The following is a 15,192-nucleotide window of genomic DNA, read 5'->3' on the forward strand; positions in this document are numbered from 1 at the left end:
TAGTTGCCATGGTTTTTCAGTCCGAGCACTATGTTACTGTGCTGTAAAGCAGAGCGACCGCTCTTCTTATCTTTTTGGCATACTCATAAATATGAGAGCCCAGACAGCAGTTGTGCGACTCTGACTGAGCTCCGTCCCGCTGAGACAGAGGTGCTGGGATCAAAGTTGACATGGCCGTTCATCAAAGCTCTCGTTCTTGTGTTTCAGCCCCTCCTCCTCTCACATACGCGTCCAGACCCCACTGTCCGAATGCATCTGCGACAGTACGGCTCTTATATTCTCCTTTAAACTGCTTTCTCTGATCCTGTTTGTAGGCCGTGTACTTTTCACATCAAACTGCCTTTTGAAGTCTCTCTCTCTTCTCTCTGTCTTGTCCCGAGATGAAAGGGGCTGCACCAGGGCGACTCGGGGACGGCCTCCGCGCATCGAGGTAGCCACGGGGTTTCTGCGCGCCCCTGTCCCGTGCCAGAAAGCCGCAACGGTGATGGAAAGCAGAGCAGGAGTGGAGCCAGCGGAGCGGCCCGCGTGTCCTGTCTCTGGATAATTGGAAATGGCGCAAGTCCCCCAGGGAGGTACACTCCTGCTGTCCCGTCTCCGCTCTCTCCCTCTCTCAAGGGGCGACCCTCCCAACCCTTCCATGCTGTTCTTGGGACATCCCCAGTATTTTTTGGCCGCTGAAGTGAAACATAATTGAGTGGTAATATGAGACATTTTCTCCCTTTGCTCAGCGGGACTCGCCCAATAGCAGAGGCTCAAACTCTTCACACCACGGACCAGCTCAAAAAATAGGATCATGTATTATATTCAATATTGTTATACTGGGGCAAACATGGGACTTTTCAAATCTTATTTCGAGTGTGACGGACAGTGTTGCTTATTTTTTACTACCGGGCCTATCCCTTCAGAGCTCAGATATGATTGGGCATCCTCAAGGTGTCTAATATATATGACTAAACAAGTTCTAGTTTCTAAACCGAGTCTAGGCCCAAAGCAGGTCTGATGAAAAAAAGCCACTACTGCCTCCCCCCACAGCTTAGAAGAACCACTGCTTATGAAACACTGAGGCACAAGCTCCAATATGTTATTTTTCAGCTCCTCCCTGAGATTGGGAACTTTTTCTTTTTCTTTTTTTTTTCGAAAGACAGAGCGATTTTATTTGAATGGAATCTCCAGGCTGCGGTTCAATAGTTCGCCTTGACCCAGCTCAGCTTGAAATGTCCCGACTAACTGCGGACGATCGGTTTCCCCCTCCAATGAAAGCAAATTATGGAATAGATGAGCGGGGGAATCGAACTCTTTTCCAAAGCCAAAGCGGCAGGCCAAAAGAGTAATGAAACCAAGATTTATTATGTACAGCAGAGCTACAGTGTAGAGGGCGTGTGTGCCTTTACAATCATTTCCATCCATCGAAAAACAATACTTCCAACCGCTCCGTACGCTCGCACAAACCCGCGTTGATCTTTCCACGAGATACGGTTAAATACAGTTACAATAAGGCAATGTTTCTATTTACAATTCTTATAAAAACTGTACAGAATGGGACGTGACAACACACAGAGGTCGATAATCGGGTGCTGGATTACGCAATAGAGAATTTGAATCACCGCAAAAAGGAACATATACTTAAGTCCGTGTTTGCTTGTTTGTTTTGTGCATCTTTCTTTTTTAGGAACGTCATATAATTATAGGAGGCCTTGGTACACAGTGAGCTTATTTTCTATTTTCTTCTTGCCACAGTGTCTGGATTACAGTGCGAGCGGGGCAACGGGAGACAAAAGACATCATAGTTAAGCTCAAAGATATGCAGTGCCTGGCGGGTACATTTGATATAGTTCAGTAAAAAAAAGAAAAATGAGTGAAACAGTTTTTCGTTTTTATAGCACAAATTCTGTGTCTAGTAATGTAACACATGCATGAATTCCACGGTTTTTGAGATTCCAGACACAAATTTTGGGTCGCTTGGACAGGCTAATATAATACGTAAAGTAAATTATAGTTTATCATTTCAGTGTGTCAGGATATAATTTAGGCCTACCACTTTAGAAATGCCCCGAAAGCGTCCTAAAAACAAAGTTCAAAGCCAAAACGTCAGTGGATCCTGCTATCTCAATGATTCTTCTGTAACCATACGATTTCTATAAAATGAAAAGCTACTTTTGTGACTTGAAAGTAAAACAAACAAACAATAAAATAAGGATATAGGCCTGCATATTTATTTTCTCTATTTATCTTCTATTTAGTCACACCCCCAAAAAAGTTTAGGTGAATGTGCCATGGAAAATTGGTCTCAGTCTGGAGCCCTGCAAAGACCTATCGGCTTAGATGTCAACCGATATATCAGCCAGATTTTACAGTATCGGCCAAACTAGCGCAGATAAAGGCTGATATCTCCGGGACCGAAAGTGATGGAAACGTCACGTTGCATTGGAAAGAGCGAATTTGGGGCTTTAAAATGAGTCCTCCCACAAAACCCTAGGCCTCAGGGGAACAGAGAAACATTGCGATGAAAATTGGTTAGCTTCAAGTTTTACTAAACCTCAGTCAATATGCACATGCTGCATGTCATTTACTTAGTTTTAAAAATGCTGCGACTAATGGCAGCGGCAGTATGCTAGTGCTAACGGCGGTATGCTAACGCTAATAACAGTATGCTAACGCTAATAACAGTATGCTAACGCTAATGGCAGTATGCTAATGCTAACAGCGACTAATCAAAGCTGGGACAGAAACCATGATTGAATCACCTAAAGTAATAAAATAAAAAATAAAATAAAAGTATTTATGGTTTCATCAGCTTTGGAAAAATCGGCCAAAAATATCGGTCAAAAATATTGGCTGTGCATATCGGCATCAGCCAATAAAAATCCCCAAAAATCGGCATCGGCCTTAGAAAAACCCATATTGGTCGACCTCTAAATATGATTGTTGTTTTCATTACTCTGGCGTTGGGTAGGGACATCTCAGGACATCAGTTTAAGATTAGGCAAATAAATCAAGTAATGCAATAAAATGTATTTCTAATCAATGTTGACACAAACGTCTCAAAAACAGAGCGCTTCAGCTTGTGCAGTAAGTGTGTAAGTGTGTAAGCGTTGGTTGTTGTGCAAAGCCGAGGCATAAACACATCTGAGCTTAACGATACATAGGCAGTTGGGACAGTGCCTGCCTCTCCACGGTCACATTCCCCCCCCCCCCAGTATTTTTCCATTAGGTGCACACAGGGAACAATATCACCTTACCGGGAATCCAGCACTTAATTAGCTCAGGAGAGAAAACAATAATAATTACAGGTTTAATGAGGTAAATGTGGTTCAAATTGCACACAGCAGCGTTTGTGCAGAAGAAGTTTAATAGAGGACATTGTCCAGACCCTTGCAATGTGAGTTTGGGACCGCTTCACAAATGAGAGCCAGACATGACTTCTAACTGTATTTCAGTAGCATGGCACCATGGACAGGTAGTAATGAGTTTGAGTAACATTATAAATACATTAGTCTCTAAACTTAGCGTTATTTAATAATTTACTGTAATGTACTCATTGTTGAGCAAGCAAAGGTTTAACTGACCGGCACTTTAGTATTTCTGCGTTTACTTTTTATGTTACTTGATCTTTTCTATTACAACTTTTTTTTTAAACTTTTTTAACCAGACACGTCCCATCAAGATTGAGGCCCTATTGTACAGCAGTAAATCTACACAGACATATCAATGCAAACTCCACACAGTAAAGGGATTCCAATCCGGAGGGCTAACCGCTGCGCCACTGGGCCGCCTTTTCTTGTTGTAGTTTATAAACATCATTTTTAAGCCAATACGTCGCTGGAGCACGATGTTTGTTTCTTACACCAGCCCCAGTCACAGTTGATTCTTTTAGCTTTAGCATAGCTGTAAATCAGCGCCGCGCTAGCCACCTGAGCCGGGCCAGACACATATTTTTTAGTCCAGTTTTCTTTCAGTGCGAGCTTCAGTACCAGATAATCTTCCCTTTCCTGCCCATGTTATTCGATCAGTACTAACAAACAGCCGCATGCACAGTTAGGCTGGATATGGCTGTGAGGCTATGGAAATAAGTGGGTGCGGATGGTGCCAAGATACTCAGAAGGATTTGAGGAATGCCTGTACCATGCCTGCGCCCTTTTCTCTGTGTCTTTGGGGGGACCTCTTTGCTTTGATTGCATTAAAGCTTCATTTTGGAGTTAGTTAGCCTTGGAATAATATTTGGAGTGGAGGAATGCACCCTCAGTGACTGCTCTTTTCATTATTAGGCTGAAGTAGTGAAATCAAATCTGGTGTAATGCTCTTCCAAAAGTGGCGTGCTTCCTTGGAAACCCAGATGAAAAGCTAAAAACCAGAATATGAGAATTATATTATTTTTAGCGAGTTGCGCCACACCTCCGCGCGTGCAGTGCATCTCGGGTCCTGAGGCAGTGCAAAAGTGCTTGTTCGATCAGCAGGAATCAAAAGTCAGTGAGCTGAATCAGGATTTGAGATACAAAGGGAGGCTAGATTTTTTTTTTTTTTTGGAAGACTTGAGTGTCCTCTTTATGTTCACGGTGGTCTCCCCGTTCCAACGTTTGCATCCAAGTCCCTCTCCTGTCATTGTCCTTCGTTTCACGAGGTCATCAAACGGGGACATCAGGGCCCCTCGTCGATGCTGATGCCCATGCTCTTCTGGATGGTCACTCTGCGGATGGAGGGTTGGGGCGTCAGCTCAGGTTTGGGCAGGAACTGCTCCTTCAGGATCCGCAGCACGGAGTCCATTTTATTATCCATGTCATGCACCTGCAAGACGAGAGGTGAAAAACTGTCAGATCTATCATTCACAACTTACAGTCGCCATGAGCAGAAATTCTCTTTATCACTGCAAATACAAGCTGCATTCTTTCTAAGTTTAGGGGAGACCGGGGCTATTTGTCACACTTTTTTTTCTAGAGTTCACTGCTCATCAACAGAAAATCCCACAAGAGTCAAACCTGCATTAAATGAAAGCTTGAACCCTTGACTTGAAGTAAGCCTCACTCTCTTTTTTCTATCATATTGCAATAAATGGTTATTAACCATCAAACACAACATCATCGACTGTGACAATGTGCCCCATGTGCGGGGCAGGTTGTCACAAAGCGTAGGGTTGTTTGTCACTATTGTTTTAAACCGGACTATACGGAGTTTAAAAATGTTAAAATTAAGTATTTCCCTCCACCTACATGTTCCAGCAATGTCCTAATGTGTAGAATGAGCTCAGATCTATTCACCACAACTGCCTCTAAAATCCTGTACTGTCACTCAAAAAAGCTGTTACTTCAGGTCCAAAGCATATATAGAAGCAGTAACGCACATTGACCAGAGGTGGCAGTAGTCAGTATTAAATGACCAACTTGCATCCAGTCCCTTTAATGAAATTTGATAAACCTTAGTAACTTTTTTGCTTTTTGAGATAAAAGGACAACATATGTTTAAAACAGTCACAATGCAATGCCAGATGTGTTCATAACACTCATTTGAACTGTTTTTTTTGCAAATAGCTCTATGATGAGGTGTAAAATATACAAATTCATTAAAATGACCCGCCTCTATAAAAGCTCATCTTAAAATTAAGTGATCATTAAAACATGCTAGATAGAAAAGAGAAAAATGCCCCACCATGTTATGCCCCATGTGACAAATAACCCCTCAGTTTTTGTGACAAATAGCCCAAAGTGTCCACTTTACCAACAATGTTAGCTAGCTAACTACCGGATTTAGCATGCTAGCTCTATAACGGCTCAAATCGAAGCAACATCTTTGTCTTTCATATCAGTGTCTTTTGTTTATGGCACTAACTAAAGGAAAGCTCTCATTACAGAAACAACCCAACATTAAAGTTTGTGAAAAGGCATAAAAAAACATTCAATGTGTTCTGTCCTTATGTCTTCAGTCCAAATGAGAAAATTATTATTGGAAGAGAAGAGGAATACCAAGACACATATTATGTATCAGTACCAGTACCAGCGTACAGCGCCCTCTGGTGCGGATATAAAAAGCAATGTCCCAAATTACCCCGTGTGACAAATAGCCCCCGTCTCCCCTACAATATTTTTCACACTGACTGCTCGCAACAAACAAAAAAAAGATGACGCGCAGTATGGAAGTCCTTTGTCCTGCCCTGTCTCATAGCAGCAGAATGACAGAGCAGTGCTGGTATAATGACACGTTAGAGCGCCAGTCGCCGTCTACCTGCTGCAGCCACTCATTACAGACAGACACATGATCTGAGAGTCAGACAGTGTTTACAGGCTCAACCAAGAGTAAACACAGGTGCGACACTCAACTACCACCATTAAAGCACAAAGCTTAAAGAAAATCTCTCTCTCTCTATTTTCGTCCAATTTTTCAGCATTTCTTTTCTTGCACATTTGAATCCTCAAAACAAAATGCAAACGAGTGGAAATGACCTGTTGAGCTTGACAGTGATGAGACACAGATGAAACCGTAGATCTCCTGTGACGTCACTAAACACACACCCCACTGTTTAGCGACATAGCTAATATATACCTCCATAGCCGTCTTGTTTGTACGCTTAGGGCCACAGAAGCAAGGCGTGGCTGCTCCACAATGCACATTTTTACAAACTTCAAAGGCCTTTTGTACATCTTTGTTTGCAGCCTTGGCCTTTGTTTTACCTCTCCACTTATCTAGTTATCCCTCCTTAGTCAGCACAAACGCAAAAAAAAATGCACTGGCTCCAAAGCGAGGAGAAAATGATAAAGATGGTGTTTCATAAATCACAGCCTAAAGAGCAGTGGACATCAAAGAGACACAACATGTCCCGCACTGGCGGTTCTGTGTGCGCACCAGCACTGATAACTCCAGCCGACTGCGGCCCTTTTGGCAGGGCACCGACTCATAGTTAACGTCTATGACATTTTCTAAGGCTTCAAGGAATGCCTCGCTGTTCTCCTGTGCTTTTAGTGCGTGCGCTTGATGGTCCAGACATCTTTATAGCAAACAGAGACATTTACTGGCTATTATTGTTGTTGAAGTATGAGGCATTAGAGAAGGAATGAAGTGGAGAGATTACAGTGTGTTTGAAAAAGGAGAACATCTACGTATCAATGTAAAATACCCGTTCATTCAGTCCTTAGTTCCACTCTGATGGTGATGAGCTGCAGCAACAGTTTCCCGGTTTTGTCGAGGATAATAACCCTGACTGACAACTTGTGTAAATACTGTACTTTTGCTCATCAAGGTGTGTAAAAAAAAAAAAGCTTGTTTGCTGATCTCCTCTCAGCTTGCACCATGACCTAAATAGTTGCACTAAGTCGCTGAAGCACGCGCTGGGTCCGGATGAAGCTTAGGGAATAATAGACTATCATAAACATGTTGGCCAGTAATCTACAGACTTATCAACATTCTCCACTGAGCTTAAAATGGATCACAAATTCCTCCCCACTGTGACTTTGAATGAGGCAGCCCCTGGACAAGAACAACATAATGAGACTGACGTGTTGCAAGCGCACAAGTCTTATTTATCGCCACTTAAGCGCTTGTCCGCGGAGAGGAGGAGAGCGGCGAGGAGGGGGGACAGGGATTGTGCAAGATATGCTGTTTTATTTTCAAGAGTGTTGCAATTGGAACATCTATGCAGAGGTGGAAAAGTATTCAGAATAAACTATGAGTACCAAATATGAACATATAAATAAGGAAGGAAAATAATAAATGAATAAATAGTGCAAACTGTGCTACCAGTGTACTGCAAGTATGACTCTTAAAATCCACTCTTGTTTTGGAAGTAAAAAAATCCATTATTTTTTCTTTAACAGTTCTAAGAGAATGATGGAAACAAATCAGCCATGGTGACTCATGATTAAGAATAAATACATGTTATAATAGAAGGCCTTTTCTTTCACAGAACATTGCAACATTGCCGTCTTGCCCTTAAAGTGATTGAGCGGTGAGTCTGTAAGTTAAAGTGTTTTACAAATTCAAAATGTTGAGCGTAATGGAGCACCTGGGCCTGCAATTAGATGTAACATAAGTATTAATAATATATATATTTTAAAGTCCCTCTCTTTGCTGATCTTAGAAACTAATCACAATCTCCAGTGCCAAAACTTTGACCAATGAGATGAGCTTTCCTGCGAAATGGCCTGTCAGGTCCAATCAGGAGGCAAAGGGGGGAGGGAGCTTGATTGTTTACTTCTGCTCATTTTGCAGTCACGTTAAGCTCTTGATACTTAAAATGTTCTTCAAGTCTGTGGGAAATAATGAATGGGATTTTTGTTTTACTTAATAGAATTGCTTTGATGTGTGTGGTACTAATTGAAACTTTGTATGGCAATAGCAGTACTAAGTACTAACTTGTTTACCTTAAGACATCCTTTTCGTTGTCCCTCTGGGAGTAATACAAGTGTAAATGGGATGATTGGAGGGTCTTTCATCTCCCCCTGGTGGCCAGAAAACCACAATTGTAACTTCCTTGCACCGGGTCGGAGGCCCCAATACACACTAATGAAATCACGAAGAAAAAGCTAGCAGGCTAATGGGAAAAGCTAGCTGCGGGCTAGCGCCACTCAGTATTTACAGCTAAGTTTGAGGGAAAAAAAGTATCTCCATTGTGTAACTGGATGTACAATATCCCTCTCTCCCTTTTTCTTTTCTGTCAGCGCAGTATTTACTCTAATGGACAATTAATGAGAAAAATACGCAGCATGCTACGACACCTGCAGTGGCGCTTATGGCCTCTAGGGGCATGAGTTACTTAGAACTGCTTTAAGTTTAAATATTGAACACCTTTCATAAAATACCATTAGTTTTAAGGAAAAAGTGCTATTGTCAATACGGTTACCGGTACTTACTAAAACCTCAAACTCAATTTACTCCCAACACAGAATGTTTATATTGTTTACAAGTAAAAATATGTTTGCTACCCAGAATTATGTGAATCAAATACACATACAGAAATAGATCAATCTGAAAACATTTAGCTAGCTATTTCCAGTATTGTTTTGTGAATTCCTTTTGTAATCACTTTGACAAGTACAGCCCCTGAGGCAGCAGCGTGTTCACTGTTATGCAAATATTCAGCCATAGCTCTTCTATACAGCAGACTCTCCAAAGCTCCACTATATACACATCGCTGATATACTTTCTTCCTGTGTTTGTTTGACCGTACGTTCTCATGATTTGCATGGCTTTTCCTATGGACATCATTTTACCATGATTTACAATGGTACAACGATCTCTACACTATAGGTGGACTCTGATGACTCACTGCATATGCATCTAGTATGGTCGTTTGTGTGGAACTAATACCAATATATTTAATTTTTGCTCATTCCAGTGTGATCGTTTTGCCGGAGTAGTGTGCCACGGTCACTGCTGTCCCGTTTAGTAAAGTGTCTAATGACAGGTGACTCTTCAGCTGTCGGCTTTTGACCACAGAAAACACACGAGACAGTCGCAAGCAGCAGCGGGGACTTCCCTCAATCACCAACGTTGACTAGATCAACTTTTCGGGCGTAGAAAACGGAGGGGAAAAAAGCGAGCATATTAAGCCAATGCTAACGGTGTTATGTGAGTTGTGGAGACGTGACTTTTCAACAGTGATGGAGGCGCCTCGGAGCTCCTATTCTCAGAACACCCTTCCTGGACCACTTTCTCATGTCTCCCTGGGGTGCGCCTTTGTCGTCTGGTACACAAGAACAATAGGAACAAACAGCAGTAAATATGTAAACACACATGGCTTCAAGCCCATTGAGGCAACTGCTGTCGTGATATTGACCTATATACTGTAGAAATACATCCAATTGAACGGGCAACATGTTATTTTTTTACTAAATCTTTACTGCTTACACTGTTACAGAACATATATAGAAAATAAAAACATAAGCCTGAAATAGATTACTGTGATTTGTATTCTTTCTTTCTTCCTGGTTTTCTGTGTCTTTTGTTCTTTTTTTCAACCTTGGTTTGGACACTGACCCACTGGTTACAAATCAATGGTCTCAAATTGAAGCCACTAAGCAGTTAAATGGATAAGGAGAAGTCAAAGCTGGCTTTTGCTGATAGAGCGAATCATACTGCCATCTGTTGGGGAGTGAAAAAGAGGAACTAAATCTCACAGCTGCAAGGATTTTACGCCAGTTCAAAATGCAAATGTTTGAAAAAATAAAATAAAAGACACAAACTATAAACTACAAGAAAATTAGCAATTGTTTTATTGTGTCAGGATGTAAAACAGTTGTTTATTTTATGCCTCTTTTTTGGTCTGTTTTCCTGCACCTTGCTTTTGTGTGCATGAATTTAAGACCCTTATTTTATTCTATGTAGGTTCACTTCAGGGTCCGGTTAGGAGGGAGGAATTTGTTTTCTAAGTTCTTTAAATTGTACCTGAAACCTATTCTTGTGAAATGACTCCTTTTTTTTCTCCACCCAAGTCCACATTTTGGCCACTTTCTGCCAACTGGGATTCCTATGAACACCCTTTGCTTGACAACTAAGCAGACAGATCGCCTTTTAATTGTCGCTGTACATTTAGAAAGACAACATGAACTTCTATATGGGGCTGTCTCCGCGTCTTTTGTCCCGCTGCTCGGTCTGACAGGCACTTTTGAGAGGAGCGCGGGAGACGGGACGGGGAGGTGCTACTAGGGCAGAGGTGCCAGCAGCGTGACACACTACCGAGCCCAGGAATGTCTTGGCGACCGCGTCTGACAAGGCTATTTAACAGCGAGATCCCCTGTCAATGAAATCGGAGGATCTCGGGGAACTGGGTGACAATGGAGGCCGCGCTATGGGACGGAGGCGCAGATAAGACAAGAGCGAAAAACAATGGCGACGCTGCGGAGTCTTTGCAAGCACGGGTGAATGTGTGATGACACTGACCTTACGAGGGCGGTGGGATGTCCTGCTCAGTCAAGGCTGGCTTTATGGTCCGCACAACAATTATGTGACTCACTTTACAGTTGGAGGAGAGGTTAATGTCCCACTGCGGTTTTAACATAGCATCGGGGTAACTGCGGCGAATTATGTTCATTAGCAGTGACCTTTCGGTAATGGGTACAATGAATGGAGTTCAATGACCAAGTCTTAGCTTAAGTTACAGACTCTTTATGTTGGCTTTACACAAAAAAATATAGACATGGATTGCCAGATACTTGTGAGGCCAGAAAGAGGCTTGAAAGGAAACTAATGTACATTGGTTTTCAATTTTCAGTCAAATATATACAGTCCAGTTTTTTACAATAAATGATCAACAAATGTTTGGAACTGGCACAAAGGGTAACAACCCACTACTAAGGTTGAATTGGGACCTCAAAACAAGATCGATTGGGAATCATTAGCACATTAAAATTAACAAAGCTACCTGACCCCAATTCAACCACGCCGTTGTTGACGAAAGCACACATTCGTCACACGCCTAATTGAATCATAGCTGTAACGAGTATCTCCGACTCTACGGTTTGCCTCGCATGTGCTACATCGGGGTCAGTTCAGGTAAGCCTCCCCTGCTTGGGTAGCTCTCCTTGACGCTGCCTCGCTCGTCTTTGTGCTCCTCTCACACAGGAGCACACACATGATCCACGGTTTCAGCCTCAAACACAATGGACAATGAGGCAGCCGGGGGTGTACGCGAGGCCTCGCTGGTGGGCCAATAACAAGCTAGCATTACACGGAGGTCATCATTATCATCGCTGAAATGAATGGAGAGAGGAGACCAGGCGGAGAGGGGGGTGGGGGGTGGGGGACCGAGGCCACAAGCGGAGAGGCAAGCTACGAGGGTTTTATAAAAAGTGAAATCAAATTTGATAGAGGAGAATGTGTAAGAATGTGAATAACACAGGGGGAGGGTTATGCTCTCACACATGTCCTTAAAGGAGCTTTACCTGATTTTACTTCTAGAAATTGAAATGTATTTTGTACTCATTTAGTCTTTTGTAAAAACAAACGTTTGTGGGGAAAATGAGAAAACATTTGTATAAATTTTACGAACTTTCAAGCTATTTTTTTCCCATTACAATTCAAGTAACTTGAGCTACAAGTGCATTTGTATGTATGAACGAAATAATGCCAAACTCTCTCTTTGACTGCACTTTTGCTTGGTAACATTATTACTATTTTCAGTTTATATTTTGCCAAAAGTAACTCAAAAGTAACTCAAAAGAAACTGAAAGTAGTGTAACACAGCTACATCTTTAAAACAGTAATATGTAATACAAATATACTTTTTTAAAGCTGTAACTACTAATATACAATATATTAAATTTTTTAAGAAACTTTCCCAACACTGGAAATAACATGATAGGTACATGGAAACAGGACATACACCTGAATAGTTTCATGGTATTATGATTAACTAACTCATACCCGCCACGTATAAAGACTGTAAATTATCGGAAAGCGCTGCTTGTATTTTTTGAGAGGGAAATCCTTTGGAGACAGGGCTGCAAAATGCATAAAGTGAAGTGTGACCGAGAAATGCAGTGACGATGAGAGAAGATTATTAAAGAGCTTAAGCATTTTTGCAAGAGGTGTGGGGTTCTTTCCTTGTATTAAGGTAAATTGTGATCATCTAAAAGGCTAGTTAGTATAATATCACTATCACAGAAAAAGCCTTGATTACAGTACTATTAAGTGTCAAATGGATTGAGATTTGAACTTGTTTGTGTAAGTCATCCAAGCAGACAGTAATTTGATTACAGTCAATGGTGAGTGCGCGTGCACATCTTTTCTTCCTAATCTTAGCAAAATCCCCAACAAATATTTCTCCTAATCAGTAATCACATGCAAAAGGGAAAACGACATCCATAAGACAGTAAATTGTGTCGTAGGATGAACCAGGGCCAAACCCATGTACAAAGAGCTAGAGTGACAAGTTGTGTGATTGGATGCTAAAACAATGCGTTATCTGAGCTCAAATTCACTGATGGTACGGGTAACCAAACCTCCCCACCATCTCTCCCTGTGCCAACTGCAACCAGAGCTACTGCTGTTGCAATTCACCCAGGGCTGTGCCAGGCAGAAACTTTAATACGGGCAGATACAATACCGTCTTTGTGTTTGTAAAAGTTGGAGAAAATGTCCAGATTTGTAAAGGGATCAGCAGTGGACAGCAGAAGCGGGGTGAAAACAGGAAAATGGTGGTTATGCTTTAAATGCAGAGGAAACAGGGTCGGAGCACCTGACGCACATGATAAGTATCAAGAGCTGTGCCACGTGCCGCTAAAGTGCAGCCAAAGCTCTTTCGGGAGGGGGTTGTGTGGAGCGAGGGGGGTGTGTGTCGGCTAATCTCTCCTCAGAGTGGGCGCGCACTCAAAGCTGCTTTTGTTTCTGAGGGCTACTTTCACGAGGAACGCACAATCCGCTACGACCGCACGGCCCCTCCTCCTCCACAGGCAGAGTGCGTTGTATCATTCTGATGTACACAGCCACGGACTGACATTATTTCGAAAACCGACCTCTGTATGTGTTCGCTGACACTATAGTCTCAAAAAAGGGTTGATGTTGAGAACCACTGCTTTGAGTGAGTCAACTATAAGGAGCATTTTTAAAGAAAACAACATTAAATATTATTTAAACAAATGAACCTATACGTTTAGCAGGTTTGTTACAGCTTTTATGAGTCTTGGAGATCACATGTTTAGACGTCGCTGATAGAGATTCGTGTGTGGTGAAGACACTTATAGAGCTTTGTGTTTGGAGAAGGTGACAAAGCCATAGCTCCTGACACCCATTTAAACTGACAGGCTTTGATCTTCTATTAAACATGTGTTAGGATGTTTCACTTTGAGCACATTTTATGTGGCAAACAAGCCTCATGTCTTTTTAAATATTTGTAACAACAGCCTTGACCTGTGACTGAATAAAGAAATACGGTACACTAATCATAGTATCCAATGAAAGACAACGCTAGAAAACTTGCAATAGGAAAACTTCAACTGTCTTTAGTTACTTGCGAGGGGCTGTCATCACGTTTGAACGAGGTATTTCTGAGTTGATAAAAGCCCTGAAAATGCTTTTCAGTCTATAAAGGCCGGTCGGCACACAGGGGCGAGGAGGTGGGGAGGAGCGGGCCAAGGTGGGGCCGCAGCAGCAGTTGCCTGATGAACATTTGTCCCTCGCAGACAGCTGCTCGTGATTAGCTCCTAACTGGCCCCTGGTGTGGTGGCCCTCGCTCCAGACACGCTAACAACACGCCTGTAACTCAGTCGTAAAAAAACAACGCACGCAAGACCCTCCAACAGCATCCTCTGAGTGTGGACAATGCCATTCAATGAATTTAGGGATGTTCTGAAAAAGATTGCTTACATCATTGGGCTGCCCAACCAATTCCAATGACTCCAATTGACTGGTCACAATAAACAATTTGCAATGGCAGCAATTAGCCTACAACTGAATCTTGATTAAAAACTAAAATGCTTAAAGTAGCATATTTCCAAAAATGTGCACCTTTGTACATAACTTCTGTCAATAAGCAGTTGAGGAATGCAGTGCCACATTTTGTTTGATCTGTGATTAACGCTGACAATGTCAAACTGTACACGAGTCGTCCATAAAGCACACACCTGCTCACTACATGAAAGAAACAGTTGGATCGGCACAATCTGTCGAAGACCATGAATCACTTCTGACCCTCGGCAGACTTCAGTGTGGCGGACAAGGGTGTGGCTTGACATGGCGCTCACATAGGGGAGTCTTTATAACCAAACCCCCCTCACCCTCGACTCATCGCTGCCAGCTGCCACAAGCACCAAATAGCACCCCCCCCACCCCCCCTCAAGTCCACCCTGTAGCACACGCATGCCCTGCCCCCGCCCCCTCCTGCGCCAGGCAGTGGTGGCAGCCAACATGGCATCGGCAGTCACTAGGGAGGTGCCATGTTACTACGGCCGCCACTGCTGTGCCACACTGTGCCACACTGTGCCACACTGTGCCTTTGTTTTCATTGTCAATGGGCCAGTCACATCATTATAAATGATGACGGGCGTGCCAGCTCATCGAACCACTTTCAGGGTGATGTCTGAAATCTACACTATTGTCAATATGCCAATGTCAATGTCAGCTTTATTTATATAGCACTTTTACAACAACGCTAGGTGGTTAAGTACTTATATACAGGGATAAGCAACAAAGACACAATATCAACAATATAAAGATCGAATGCGAATCAAACGCCATCGCAAACAGATTATTTCTTAGAGCAGTTTTAACTGC

General features: G+C 42.5%; 1 protein-coding gene across 1 annotated transcript in view; it reads right to left on the reverse strand.

The window, feature by feature from the left end:
* Window positions 1–4,469: 4,469 nt before the first annotated feature.
* kcnq1.2 (potassium voltage-gated channel, KQT-like subfamily, member 1.2) overlaps window positions 4,470–15,192 on the reverse strand; it is a gene marked incomplete at its 5' end in the record, with an annotated part of 130,010 nt that continues 119,287 nt past the window's right edge. The window contains one exon of the mRNA XM_079567323.1: window positions 4,470–4,782. Within this exon, the coding sequence (XP_079423449.1) occupies window positions 4,636–4,782 (147 nt within the window). The 3' untranslated portion in view covers window positions 4,470–4,635. The remainder of the gene's footprint in view (window positions 4,783–15,192) is intronic.

This window comes from Gobius niger (assembly GCF_951799975.1).
Source record: "Gobius niger genome assembly, chromosome: 12".
NCBI classification, from domain to species: Eukaryota; Metazoa; Chordata; class Actinopteri; order Gobiiformes; family Gobiidae; genus Gobius; species Gobius niger.